The 14804-nt window shown below is 42.0% G+C and overlaps 2 protein-coding genes across 2 annotated transcripts; one reads left to right on the forward strand and one right to left on the reverse strand.

Moving 5' to 3' along the window:
* Nucleotides 1–2175: 2175 nt before the first annotated feature.
* LOC306938727 (E3 ubiquitin/ISG15 ligase TRIM25-like) lies at nt 2176–3708 on the forward strand (the record flags this gene model as incomplete). Its single annotated transcript, XM_079522993.1, has 1 exon — nt 2176–3708. One exon carries the CDS (start codon nt 2176–2178, stop codon nt 3706–3708), a length of 1533 nt encoding a protein of 510 aa, XP_079379119.1.
* A 6286-nt stretch (nt 3709–9994) lies between these two features.
* LOC306938728 (uncharacterized protein) lies at nt 9995–12204 on the reverse strand (the record flags this gene model as incomplete). Its single annotated transcript, XM_079522994.1, has 1 exon — nt 9995–12204. The coding sequence occupies one exon, from the start codon at nt 12202–12204 to the stop codon at nt 10510–10512; it is 1695 nt and encodes a 564-aa protein (XP_079379120.1). The 3' UTR covers nt 9995–10509.
* Between the last annotated feature and the right edge of the window lie 2600 nt (nt 12205–14804).

Genomic DNA, 14804 nt, shown 5'->3' on the forward strand with positions numbered 1-14804 from the left:
GGTGAATCCCAAAATAGGGATACTGGGGTTTAAGTGGTTAAACACCAAGTATAACAATTATTTTCACATTATGTCCTAAACGTAAAGGAAACTGATACCCCCTCTCATGACATACTGTATCTTAGGGGGGAAAGATTTAAATTTGTATGTACCGTGAATATGACAGCATAAGGTGCTATAAAGTAACAGTGTAATTCAGGGGTGCTGTTAGCCTGATTATCAGACTGTAGCTTTCTTCCACTCAGAGAGTGGGCGGGGTCTTTGGGCTGGATCCAGGCTAGGGTGCTGTGGATGACAGTTATATACAGGGGTGACCTGAGCCAAAGATGTTTGAGAGCCACTGCCCTTTGTCACCTCCATGCAGGGAAGACATACAGGATCAAAACATGCACAAGTAGACTGAGCTTCTTCCTCCAGCTTATGACTGCTTTTGGGTGCATTAACCCATTTAGGCCTGACCTCGAAATTAAACCACCCATTTTTTTCCAAAAATAGCATACCTACAATAATGTTTAAAACACCAAAAGGGGTCCCCGCTCAAAATGGTTTGCTTATCTTGATTATTTATTTGTCGTTTTTGGGGGTTATCTTACTAAGTATTTAGATGTGTTTTGTGTTATGGCAGTGGTTCCCCAACACTAGGATGGTCGGACTGTGTTATGGCAGTGGTTCCCCAACACTAGGATGGTCGGACTGTGTTATGGCAGTGGTTCCCCAACACTAGGTTGGTCGGACTGTGTTATGGCAGTGGTTCCCCAACACTAGGATGGTCGGACTGTGTTATGGCAGTGGTTCCCCAACACTAGGTTGGTTGGACTGTGTTATGGCAGTGGTTCCCCAACACTAGGATGGTCGGACTGTGTTATGGCGGTGGTTCCCCAACACTAGGATGGTCGGACTGTGTTATGGCAGTGGTTCCCCAACACTAGGTTGGTTGGACTGTGTTATGGCAGTGGTTCCCCAACACTAGGTTGGTTGGACTGTGTTATGGCAGTGGTTCCCCAACACTAGGTTGGTTGGACTGTGTTATGGCAGTGCTTCCCCAACACTAGGATGGTCGGACTGTGTTATGGCAGTGGTTCCCCAACACTAGGTTGGTTGGACTGTGTTATGGCAGTGGTTCCCCAACACTAGGATGGTCGGACTGTGTTATGGCAGTGGTTCCCCAACAGTAGGATGGTCGGACTGTGTTATGGCAGTGGTTCCCCAACACTAGGTTGGTCGGACTGTGTTATGGCAGTGGTTCCCCAACACTAGGTTGGTCGGACTGTGTTATGGCAGTGGTTCCCCAACACTAGGTTGGTCGGACTGTGTTATGGCAGTGGTTCCCCAACACTAGGTTGGTCGGACTGTGTTATGGCAGTGGTTCCCCAACACTAGGTTGGTCAGACTGTGTTATGGCTGTGGTTCCCCAACACTAGGTTGGTCAGACTGTGTTATTGCAGTGGTTCCCCAACACTAGGTTGGTCGGACTGTGTTATGGCAGTGGTTCCCCAACACTAGGTTGGTCAGACTGTGTTATTGCAGTGGTTCCCCAACACTAGGTTGGTCGGACTGTGTTATGGCTGTGGTTCCCCAACACTAGGTTGGTCGGACTGTGTTATGGCTGTGGTTCCCCAACACTAGGTTGGACTCTGGACCCATTTTTGGGTCACGGGGAAATCATTATTTCAAAAGATTTGCAAAAATTAAATATTAGAAGAATGAGAAAAACGAATTTAAAGATTTTAAAGAAATAAAACCTATAAATGTAAAAGAAGAAAAAAAAGAAAGAAGACTTTCTCTCACACCTCACTATACTGTAGCCTGTAAAACAGCAAAACGTGTTTCCTTCCTCTGCAATGAAATGTCTTAACACATTCCTCCTCCTGATATCTGTTAGGCAGGTATGTTTGCTTGTGTGTGTGTGTGTGTGTGTGCGCGTGTGCGTGTGCGTGTGCGTGTGCGCGTGCGCGCGCGTGCGTGCGAGAGATAGGGAGGGGGAGGGGGGAGAGAGGGAGGGGAAGAGAGAGAGTTATGTCTTTTGTCTTTAGACTTTGATCAGTGTATTTTAGGGCACACACACAACCAGTAGGAACCACCCACCCATGTCATGTGATCTCTGAGGAATCAGGAAGGGAAGCCACACTGAAAGTCAACTCAGTCAGTATACCACAATCATTACTGAACTGAAACATGGCACAGCACGTTCTGTTGCACGAGGAAAACTTCTTCTGTTCTCTCTGTGTGGATCTACTGAAGGAGCCAGTGACTCTTCAATGTGGACACAACTACTGCACTAAGTGTATTGAGGGACACTGGGATAAAAAGGACAAAGGACAAATGAGAGTCCGATGTCCATTGTGCAGAGAGATCTTTTATAGACCTTTACTGAAGAAAAACAATGTGTTGGCTGAGGTGATGGATGTAATTGAGAAGACAGAGCTCGAAGGTGCTCGTCCTGATCACTGCTATGCTGGACCTGGAGATGTGGGCTGTGATGCCTGCCATAAGAGAAAACTGAAAGCCGTGGAGACTTGTCTTCAGTGTCTAATCTCGTACTGTGACGAGCACGTCCAGCCTCACTATTATTCTCCTGCCTTTAAGAATCACAAGCTGGTCAAAGTCTCCGACAAGCTTCACAGGGACATCGGCATCCTGCAGGTAATCCAGGAGACGGAGGAAGAAGTGAAGGTGCTTCAACAGGAGAGGGAGACCATCAATTACTCTGCCGATAGATCAGCGAGGAACAGTGACACCCTCTTTGCAGAGCTCATCTCTTCCATTGAGAGAAGACGATCTGAGGTGAGGGAGCACATCAGAGACCAGCAGAGACGCGAAGTGAATCGTGCTGACGAACAGAGGAAGCGTGCGGAGGAGGCACTCACTGAACTGAGGAGCCGACATGCTGAGCTGGAGCAGCTCTCACTTACAGAGGAACCCATCCATGTCCCACGCAGTTCCAACACCCTCTCAAGGATCAGTGAAACTTCACACCCAGTCATCGGCAAAGTCCGTCCTCTGAGCTACTTTGAAGATGTGACCGTGGCTGTGTCAAAGATGCGGGGCAAACTAGAGGCCATTCTTAAAGAGGAAGGGACAAACGTCTCAGATGCAGTGAACAGAGTGGATGTTTTACTGTCAACAGCAGAGCCCACGACCAGAGCCGAGTTCTTAAAATATGCACTCGTAGTCACAATGGATCCAGACACAACCCATCAAACTTTGGCTCTGTCCGAGGGCAACCGAAAGGTACAGAATATTACCAAAGTACAAGGACATCCTCCTCACCCAAAGAGATTTGGCGATTGCTGGCAGTGTCTGGGTGCAGAGGAGCTGACTGGACGCCATTACTGGGAGGTCGAGTGGGGCGGTGACTACGTCGACATAGCAGCCTCATACCCAGACACCCCCAGGAATCAGGATCAAATGGAGCGTAGATTTGGATTGATAGACAACACTTGGTGTTGTCAGGTTTGGGGTGAAGGTTGTTTTTACAGACACGGCGAGGATAGTAATGAAAACATGACGCCTGTGAATTCCAGAGTAGGAATGTACCTGGATTACCCGGCAGGCATTCTGTCCTGGTACAGCGTCTGCTCTGACACCATGACTCTCCTCAAAAGAGTCCAGACCATTTTCACACGGCCCATCCTCCCCGCATTTTGGGTTTGTGACCATGCCACCATGAAGATGTGCCATGACATCAAGAAATCTAGTGAGGAGTAATTAAGTACATGTACTCAAGTGCAGTGCTTAATTAAATATTTGACGTATTTATTTTACTTTTAATTACTTTTTTTTTTAAAGTTTTTATACTTTTACTTCCTCTCCACTACATTTCTTTCTACGTCCGCTTTTAGACAGAGACTCGCCCTTGGTGACGCCCCGTGCGGCCCGCCTGCCTCTGATTGGCCGCGAACCCTCTTATTGGCTAGCTATGCTGCTGCTGTCAGAAGAAGAGTAGAGTGTGTAGCCTATTTATTAGAACACCCAACATTGTGATCAAATCACAATTCAATCAAAGCAAACCGCGTAAACAATATTAGTAAATACGGACACACGCTAATCACCACAATGGCATAGACCGAATACGGACACACGCTAATCAACACAAACACGTTAGCCTATTTATTAGAACACCCAACATTGTGATCAAATCACAATTCAATCAAAGCAAACCGCGTAAACAATATTAGTAAATACGGACACACGCTAATCACCACAAACACTTTATTTATTAGAACACCCAGATCGAATCACAATTCATTCAATCAAAGCAAACCGCATAAACAATATTCGTTTGCCTTTAATTCTGGAGCGTCGTCTGTGCCTTTCGAATACTACGACATTCTGTCCCATTCTGTTCATTTTACAAATGTACACTGAAAGTTAGAAAGTAACGCTGCGCGTGTATCTGTCATCATCTGTCACAGGGCGCCGCCATCTCTGACTGTCATCATCTGTCACAGGGCGCCGCCATCTCTGACTGGTTCTGACATTGACAACAACGAGCTCTGGCCAATCAGACGTGCGGGGCGTCACCAAGGGCGGGTCTCTGTCTAAAAGCGGACGTAGAAAGAAATCACGCTTCACTACACTACAATTATTTGAAAACGTTAGTTACTACTAGGTAGGAATATTTGTATTATGTATACAAAGCCCTACTCTATTATACCTATTAAGCTGTTTGAAAATAGCTCATCTACAAGATCATAACGCGTTGCTGAGCAAAACGTTGTGAGCTTGTAGTTCGGATATTTTGGGGGAAAGATTACTTTTTTACTAAAGTGATAAACCTTCTTTACTCTTATTCACTGAGTAAATCAAACGTTGGGTTTGTCTCTCATGGCTCCAGAATAATTTCTTCATCATCTTGTTGTTGATTTCTCTCAAGGTCAACATTCTCGTAATTCGTAAACTGTTCTGTTGATGTAAATAAAATAACCAAATGATTTAGTTGACCTCTGGAATCAGTAGTGTTGTTGCTAAGCTTGGAAAAGAAGAAAAAACAAACACACGGTAAATCATGTTCATTTTGTCTGTTTAGAAGATATTTGAAAATTATGTTATTCTGTTTTGCTATTTTGATCTGTTCTTGTAGGCTATTAACCCATTCTGGACGGGAACCCCTTTTGGTGTTTTAACTAAGCATTATGTTATACTTTAGCTATTGAAAAATAGCAGATCTACAAGCTCATAGCGCGCCACCGAGTGGCGCGCTACGAGCTTGTAGGTCTGCTATTTTTGAAAAATCGTGAAAATGCGGCACAAATCTTTGAATATATATTCTTTCAGAAAACGTTTTTTTTTTATTTTGACGTCAGGCCTAAATGGATTCACATATGATTGATTCGATGGAGGACTTTATGGTTTTGGTTTTTTCATGGCTTTGTTTTTTTTTTTTTTTTTTTTTTTCATACCATTTTGTCTAGACAAATTGTCAAGTAATCATTTTTGTACGACCTGGCCAGGGAATCAAACCCCGACCGGTGACCTCCCAATCTCAGGGCGGACATTCTAACCTGGCCAGGGAATCAAACCCCGACCGGTGACCTCCCAATCTCAGGGCGGACACTCTAACCTGGCCAGGGAATCAAACCCCGACCGGTGACCTCCCAATCTCAGGGCGGACACTCTAACCTCAAGTGTACAGTATATTGATTTACTGTAGTTGGTTTAAATGCAATCAATTTTAAAAATGTAATGTATCATGACCAATGTGATACATACTATATATTTGAATAAATGTTTGCATATGACTACATGCATATCGTGTTTTTTGGTTTTATTTTATGAGTGTACATTAAGCTTCTGATGTTTTCCATTGCTGTTACTGTAAAGTGGCCTGGGACTTGTTTTGCGTATTATCCTCAAATATCGCCCTCGCCTCAGGTCCCACATCAAACCTCTGAAGGTGGTCTGTACACTAGGCCTAGGGGACAGGTGGTGATTATGGTCTGTGTATAGTGTAAAATAGAGTGTAAGTGAAGGTGATGTGATTTGTGATGGAGAGTTGATTGTCAGTGGTTTTCAACCCTTTTCATATCAAGGTCCATTATTTATTTATTTGACATTTGAGCCACGGACCACCATTTGATGAGCTCAGATCCAAAACATCCCATTCCCATTATATAAACCCTTCAAACTCCAGCTATTAAAAAACAGCAGACAGTGATCACTTTGTGCCACTATGAGCTTATTTTTGAATATAGTTTTTAAAATTAACATTATCTCAAATCTTTGCTTCTGGGGGTCCCTGGAACAAAATGTTTGTAGATGGTGGTCGGTTGCCAAAAACGTATTTCTTTTGGGGTCCTTGACATGAAAGCGTAGCAATAGGTTTTTCTGTAAACTAGGATTTAGAAGACATTTGTAGAAGAATCTAAATCCTAGAATAGAATGAGTCTAATCATAGGTATGTAGCCTACATGGTAACCGGAAGGCTCAGCCTAAAACATGCTCGCCCAGATTGTTTGCATCGTTGCGTCTGCATGCTAGGGGCGGTTCTTGCATTCTTTTTGTTTAACTGAGGATAAGATTAGAAATAAATTCAGGGTTAGGCATAGTTTTACCGAGGTTAAGTTTAGGAATAGGGTTAGGTCTTGGCACCGTTTTACGTTATAAGAATAAGGTTTGCACCTTATAGCTTACAAAACCATGTATGACATATATGAACTATACAGTAGATACCGGAGTCCAAACTCTGTCCTCAGATTTGTAACCGGCGACTCGAGTGAGACAAGTCCCCAGAAAGGCTGGCCAGCATTGAAGAATGCAGGCGGACCCGTGCATTTAGCATGAGGAAACCCCGTGCAGCTCGGATTTAACATTGACCACTTCCGCATTTTGGACACCAAATTTTGGTGTTGTGAGCTTGTAGATCGGCTATTTTCGAAAGATTTTGTACACATTTTGAACTTGTGAAATGGGACATTCTGCAATATGAGTACTTACTTTTAGTACTTTAAGTACATTTTGATGCTGATACTTCTGTACTTTTACTTGAGTACATTTTGAACACCCATCACTGCATGCTGTATCATAAGGTTGGCTGGTACTCCCTTGCGACTATAGGAGAGATTTTATTTAATTATAAAGTTTTAATTGGGAGTTAACCCTCTTATTTAAATTTTCTTTTGGAGTGGTGAGGAAGTTAGGAAAGTCTTCTTTCAAAGGTTTGTGCCGCGCATACGTGCAACAGTCGTTTTTAGCCAGAGATCAGTCGCTTATATCACATTTGGTCAATCTAAATTGTACCTGTTTAAATTGATGTTGATAAATCATGTGATGAAATTATCTTCTTTTAAATCGTGTCATGTATTTCATACTTTTACTTTTCACAGCACCACTAGAAAAGAGGCTCAGTGTGTGTTGTGAGAATTCAATAAAGGTTGAAATGAAAACAAACAAACAAATACATAAATTATAGGTTTTTGCCTCTTCTCTACATGTTTTTCTTAACTTTTTTATCCCTGCCCTCTCTCTCTCTCTCTCTCTCTCTCTCTCTCTCTCTATCTCTCTGCTCTCTCTCTCTGCTCTCTCTCTCTCTCTCTCTCTCTCTCTCTCTCTCTCTCTCTCTCTCTCTTTTCTCTTTCTGAAAACATCGGAGGTTGAACAAAAACAGAATTCTACCCTCTTCTTGATGAGACAATGTATAGTTGATTGTGATCATAATAATATATTTTTTCGTTTTTGTTTTACACAATAGAGGGTATGCGCATGCTTAAAGTGAATGGCACAACGAGTGGCAAATTGAGTGGCAAAGCGAGTTTAACATTGTTTAATGTTGTTTAATGCAATCAGATATGACTTTTCTGTTTGGATTTATGGGCTGTCAAGGCCAGAAAGTAGTTTTTGCCACTCAGTAGGCGTTCCTGCATAACTTCTGGTTTTGATGATGATGTCACGCGCATACCCTCTATACAGATCTATAGCAGTAAAACCAGCTTGACTGGACCACAGACACAATGTGTTCTCATAGTAACAATGCAGACAGCTACATGCATTCTGTTGCAGAGGACAACACTGTGTGTGTGTGTGTGTGTGTGTGTGTGTGTGTGTGTGTGTGTGTGTGTGTGTGTGTGTGTGTGTGTGTGTGTGTGTGTGTGTGTGTGTGTGTGTGTGTGTGTGTGTGTGTGTGTGTGTGTGTGTGTGTGTGTGTGTCATCTAGTATTGCCCATTGGGGGTCGCCATTGCATCAAACAAAACAACTTTCTCACTGGCACAAACCCAAATAGGATGATAGGAAATAAAATATACATATTTTGTCTTTGTATAATAGTGATGGAACGTGGGGGCTTTATTACTTTTATTTTCCCCTCTGATTAGAATTTTCTTAGGTCTGGTGGGGATGTTAAAATATGCCTGCTTCCAGCCTGACTAAAATGGGAAATATGTAAATATATATAATGGGTCATATTATGACTAATGATTTCACTATTTTATAAAACCTTATTATGTGTTGTGTTGTAAGGGATTTGTTTTCTTGGTACATTGTTAATAAATATCTCTATGATAGCAATCAGATCGGCTAATTTCGGCAAAGATGTTTTGTGTAGAGGGAAAAAAGAGCAGACCAAGTGACAGGTCAAGTTTACAAATTATTGACAGTTTAAGTGGTTAAGTGTCAGTGAAAATACACATCAACGTGAATCCAACATACACTAATGGTAGTGCTGTCAAACAAGTCTATGAATCTATGAAATCTATAGGTCCTTGGGCTAAAAAACGTTGAAGACTCCTGCGCTACTTGATTTTCTGTGCCTATCTACAGTATCAACATGGATAAAAGTAAGCTATAGTAGTGCGTGTGACATCATTAGCATACCCAGAAGTTATGATTCGGGGAAAGCCTACTGAGTGGCAAAAAACTACTTTCTGGCCTTGACAGCTCAATGAGCCCATACAGTACATCTAAAAAGAAAAGTAGGATTTGATTAAACTCACTTTGCCACTCAATTTGCCACTCACTTTATGCATGCGCATACCGAGTCTAGTGTATGTGGGACTGTTAGTCCATCATTGTACAAAATGATACAAAACATAAATCAAAGTAATGTGCAAACCTCTGCAATAGACTCGTCATACATATGCCAGACGCAAATGCACGCGGGTGGGGCGACCCCTGTCTACTACTGTGACTTAGTTCATCATCAGCCCTCCACCACAAATCAGATCAAATTCACTTACACTCTCTAGTCATTTCTTAAAACACGGGCCCTGATGCATTAGAATCCTATATCTGTCACCAGAACCAATCAAGGATGGGTGCTTTCGATGAATATAACATATGGCTAAAACGGAGCGTGCCCTGAATAGGCCAGCTGTAGGCAATCAATGCTGCGGTGTCAAGCTTGCATATAACCTTAATGTGACACCGCAATATTATGGTTGCGCCCAGGGCAGCCCTCTACGGATTTGTCTAGGAAGGGGCCGTATGAAATTCATATCAAATATCAAAATACTGAATCAAGCAAATTAAAAACAGTATGGGGTGTAACACAAAAGCCAGAGTAGAAGTTAAAATTACGCCAAACATGTTTGAAAGTGAAATATCCGTTCAATCACATTTATTTGAATACACCGGTAATCATTTAATTTCAAAGTTTCTGTAAAGTCATTTGTAATTCATTCAGATTCTGTTTAACCATGGGAAAAAATATATCAGCAATGGCATGTTTAATTTAAAATGAAATATCTAATATTGATTACTTAATGACAAGACACCATTGTACCAAGTCATTCTGAAAGCATAGGCCTATATGTGAACAGCAGGTTATATTACACATTTTCAATAGACACAATAAACATTGTCATTTTAGTGACAAAGCTTAGGAACAAAACTACTTCAAATAAATGGTTATTTCAGTGGTTCTCAAATTTCATTTCAAGAACCCCCATAAGAGTTACAGATATATACTATAGACTCCTCTGGGAACCCTTCTTGTATTTACATGAACATAACAGTTTACTTGTGCTGAGAATGTTGACCTTCAGAGAGACAGATTTGTTACTGATGTGGGTTTTTGGGAAGTTATCTTTCGTTTATTAAGTGACAGCCATAGCACAGATTCCAAGACAAGAAAGGTGTCCCAGACCACCAGTTGTATCTATCTCTCTGTGATGTTCACTCCGCTCTCCCAACAGTCCTGCTTTTCATTTCGAGAGCTAAAGTCTTTATATACAGTTGTCAGATGTTTACAGAAATATTTATGTCCTTACTAATACATCATGTAGTTCTCTCTATCCCTTTGGCCTTTAAGCTGATTGGCTATTAATACACATCTCAAATTTGTGTTGAGACAACATGCTTGGTCATTGGATCAAATGGTCAGTGTGGTGTTAGCTGTGCTCTCTGCACACTGTCATATCAAATGGTCAGTGGATGATAGGCATTCTTGTTCTTAATATAGTTCACAGCATGGACATGATATGACACAGCCTCTCTCTCACAGCTAGAAGTATTGAACACAGCTTGCATATGTACCTAATATGAAATATTTGATGACATCATTACAACCCCAAAGTCTACTTGAGGTCACACAATTCAGCATAACTATCAAAGCTAGAGTTAAAGTAAAGCCCAAATCCAGCATACAGGGGCTGGGTGAATATGCTCTGGACTCTGTGGAGTAGAGTCATGTTGTAGGAACTCTGCATGCTACTCCAGACCCATTCTGAGGGAGAGAGACTGTAAAAGGACAGAGTACCTGCACTGTGATCCAGGTACACTCCTACTCTCTCCGACAAGGCCGGAGTTGGGATTCTAGTAAAAGACTGCATGTAGTTGAAAGTATAAAGCGGGTGGTAATTACTGCCATTGCCAGTTATCTCCTCTCCCCTTTTCCAAGAATAAACACTGGTATCTGGCTCACACTGTAAAGACCAAGCTCTATCACTGTATCCAAATCCACTACCATTAAAGGATCCTCTCTCTAATGAGAACGATCCTGCTCTGTAGATATCTTTGTATGAGACCGCTATATCAACTTGTCCATGCCACTCCACCTCCCAGTAACAGCGTCCTTGCAGACCCTCTCTACTCAGAACCTGACGCCATTCGGTGAATCTCTCTCTGTGATGGGGATAAGATAGTTTTTTCGACGTGTTTGTTACTTTTCTGTTCCCTTCAGACAGAGACAGGTTTTGGTGTGCTGTGTTTGCATCCAGTGTGATTGGACATGAATACTGTAAGAACTCAGCTCTGGTCTTAGGTTCTGGTGTTTCTGACCACCAGGACCCAAGCCAACCAGGATGTCTTTCCTGGTGTCCTTGAACAAGACACTGAACCTCTAACGGTTCACCGGGTGTCCCCTGGGGCTGAACACTGCTTCTAATAGGATGTGTCAACATAATTACAAACAAAATGATCACTACCAATAACGTCTTCACATTTTTAAATATATAAATATCCTCTAGATTGATTGTTTCTAAGACCTCAGCTCTGGTCTTTTTGTTTTTTTGTATTGGCTTCATGGCTCTTGTTCTCTTGGCTCTTGGCTCTCGGCTCTTGTTCTCGGCTCTTGCTGACAGTGAAACATCCACTCTATTCACTTCCTCTTTAAAAATGTCCTCTAGACTGTCCCTGGGTTCTGGTGATGCTGACAGTAAAACATCCACTCTATTCACTGACTCTGAGATATGTGTCTCTTCCTCTTTAAAAATGTCCCCTAGTTTGTCCCTGGTCTTTGACACCATGTTTGACACAGCCACAGTCACATCTTCAAATGACCTCAGAGGACAGACATTGCTGCTGACTGGGTCTGTAGATTCACTGACCTCTGAGAGGGAAGTGTAACTGTTTAGGAAATGGATGGGATCCTCTGTGTCTGAGATCTGCTGCAGCTCAGCATGTCTCATTCTTAGTTCAGTAATCTCCTGCTCCACATGCTTTGTCTGTTCTTCAACACGACTCACGTCATGTTTCTGCTGGTCTCTGATCAGCTCCCTGACCTCAGTTCGTCTTCTTTTAATAGCAGCTGTCAGGTTAGTAAAGACGGTGTCACTGTCGTCCACTGCTCTATCAGCAGAGTGATTGATGGACCTCACCTCCTGGTAAAGCACCTTAACGTCTTTCTCTCTCTCCTGGATTCTCTGCTGGATGTTCTGCTGACTCGTGTCAAATGTTTTCTGTCTCTCGGCCCTTTCCGCTGCAGCTGAGATCGTATCCTGACGTTTGTGTTCTTCCACAGAGCACTGAGCAGGGGTGAAAGTGGCTTTCATTTCTTACAGGAGCTCCCAGAAATGTCATTCTGCGACGACACCCGGACGCGCCGCGAAGCGGGGCGGCCAAACATTTTTTAGGGGTTCAAACCCCACAGTACCCCTGAAATGCATAGAAAACTGCATTTTTTTGGCACAGCCAATACATTTTTTTTAGGGGTTCAAACCCCACAGTACCCCTGAAATGCATAGAAAACTGCTTTTTTTAAAAAGAATTAGGGGTTCAAACCCCACAGTACCCCTGAAATGCATAGAAAACTGCTTTTTTTTTGGCACAGCCAATAAAAAAATTGGGGGTTCAAAAAACCCCACAGTACCCCTGAAATGCATAGAAAACTGCTTTTTTTTTGCACAGCCAATAAAACAATTGGGGGTTCAAAAAACCCCACAGTACCCCTGAAATGCATAGAAAACTGCTTTTTTTTGGCACAGCCAATAAAAAAATTGGGGGTTCAAAAAACCCCACAGTACCCCTGAAATGCATAGAAAACTGCTTTTTTTTGGCACAGCCAATAAAAAAATTGGGGGTTCAAAAAACCCCACAGTACCCCTGAAATGCATAGAAAACTGCTTTTTTTGGCACAGCCAATACAAAAATTGGGGGTTCAAAAAACCCCACAGTACCCCTGAAATGCATAGAAAACTGCTTTTATTTGGCACAGCCAATAACAAAATTGGGGGTTCAAAAAACCCCACAGTACCCCTGAAATGCATAGAAAACTGCTTTTTTTTGGCACAGCCAATACAAAAATTGGGGGTTCAAAAAACCCCACAGTACCCCTGAAATGCATAGAAAACTGCTTTTTTTTGGCACAGCCAATAAAAAAATTGGGGGTTCAAAAAACCCCACAGTACCCCTGAAATGCATAGAAAACTGCTTTTTTTGGCACAGCCAATAAAAAAATTGGGGGTTAAAAAAACCCCACAGTACCCCTGAAATGCATAGAAAACTGCTTTTATTTGGCACAGCCAATAAAAAAATTGGGGGTTCAAAAAACCCCACAGTAGCCCTGAAATGCATAGAAAACTGCTTTTTTTTGGCACAGCCAATAAAAAAATTGGGGGTTCAAAAAACCCCACAGTACCCCTGAAATGCATAGAAAACTGCTTTTTTTTGGCACAGCCAATAAAAAAATTGGGGGTTCAAAAAACCCCACAGTACCCCTGAAATGCATAGAAAACTGCTTTTTCTTGGCACAGCCAATAAAAAAAGTTGGGGGTTCAAAAAACCCCACAGTACCCCTGAAATGCACAGCCAATAAAAAAAATTGGGGGTTCAAAAAACCCCACAGTACCCCTGAAATGCATAGAAAACTGCTTTTTTTTGGCACAGCCAATAAAAAAATTGGGGGTTCAAAAAACCCCACAGTACCCCTGAAATGCATAGAAAACTGCTTTTTTTTGGCACAGCCAATAAAAAAATTGGGGGTTCAAAAAACCCCACAGTACCCCTGAAATGCATAGAAAACTGCTTTTTTTTGGCACAGCCAATAAAAAAATTGGGGGTTCAAAAAAACCCACAGTACCCCTGAAATGCATAGAAAACTGCTTTTTTTTGGCACAGCCAATAAAAAAATTGGGGGTTCAAAAAACCCCACAGTACCCTTGAAATGCATAGAAAACTGCTTTTTTTTGGCACAGCCAATAAAAAAATTGGGGGTTCAAAAAACCCCACAGTACCCCTGAAATGCATAGAAAACAGTTTTTTTTGGCACAGCCAATACAAAAATTGGGGGTTCAAAAAACCCCACAGTACCCCTGAAATGCATAGAAAACTGCTTTTATTTGGCACAGCCAATACAAAAATTGGGGGTTCAAAAAACCCCACAGTACCCCTGAAATGCATAGAAAACTGCTTTTTTTTGGCACAGCCAATAAAAAAATTGGGGGTTCAAAAAACCCCACAGTACCCCTGAAATGCATAGAAAACTGCTTTTTTTTGGCATAGCCAATAAAAAAATTGGGGGTTCAAAAAACCCCACAGTACCCCTGAAATGCATAGAAAACAGCTTTTTTTGGCACAGCCAATAAAAAAATTGGGGGTTAAAAAAACCCCACAGTACCCCTGAAATGCATAGAAAACTGCTTTTTTTGGCACAGCCAATAAAAAAATTGGGGGTTAAAAAAAACCCACAGTAGCCCTGAAATGCATAGAAAACTGCTTTTTTTTGGCACAGCCAATAAAAAAATTGGGGGTTCAAAAAACCCCACAGTACCCCTGAAATGCATAGAAAACTGCTTTTTTTTGGCACAGCCAATAAAAAAATTGGGGGTTCAAAAAACCCCACAGTACCCCTGAAATGCATAGAAAACTGCTTTTTTTTGGCACAGCCAATAAAAAAATTGGGGGTTCAAAAAACCCCACAGTACCCCTGAAATGCATAGAAAACTGCTTTTTTTTGGCACAGCCAATAAAAAAATTGGGGGTTCAAAAAACCCCACAGTACCCCTGAAATGCATAGAAAACTGTTTTTTTTTGGCACAGCCAATAAAAAAATTGGGGGTTCAAAAAACCCCACAGTACCCCTGAAATGCATAGAAAACTGCTTTTTTTTGGCACAGCCAATAAAAAAATTGGGGGTTCAAAAAACCCCACAGTA

Source organism: Electrona antarctica (genome assembly GCF_951216825.1).
Source record: "Electrona antarctica genome assembly, chromosome: 15".
Taxonomy (NCBI): domain Eukaryota; kingdom Metazoa; phylum Chordata; class Actinopteri; order Myctophiformes; family Myctophidae; genus Electrona; species Electrona antarctica.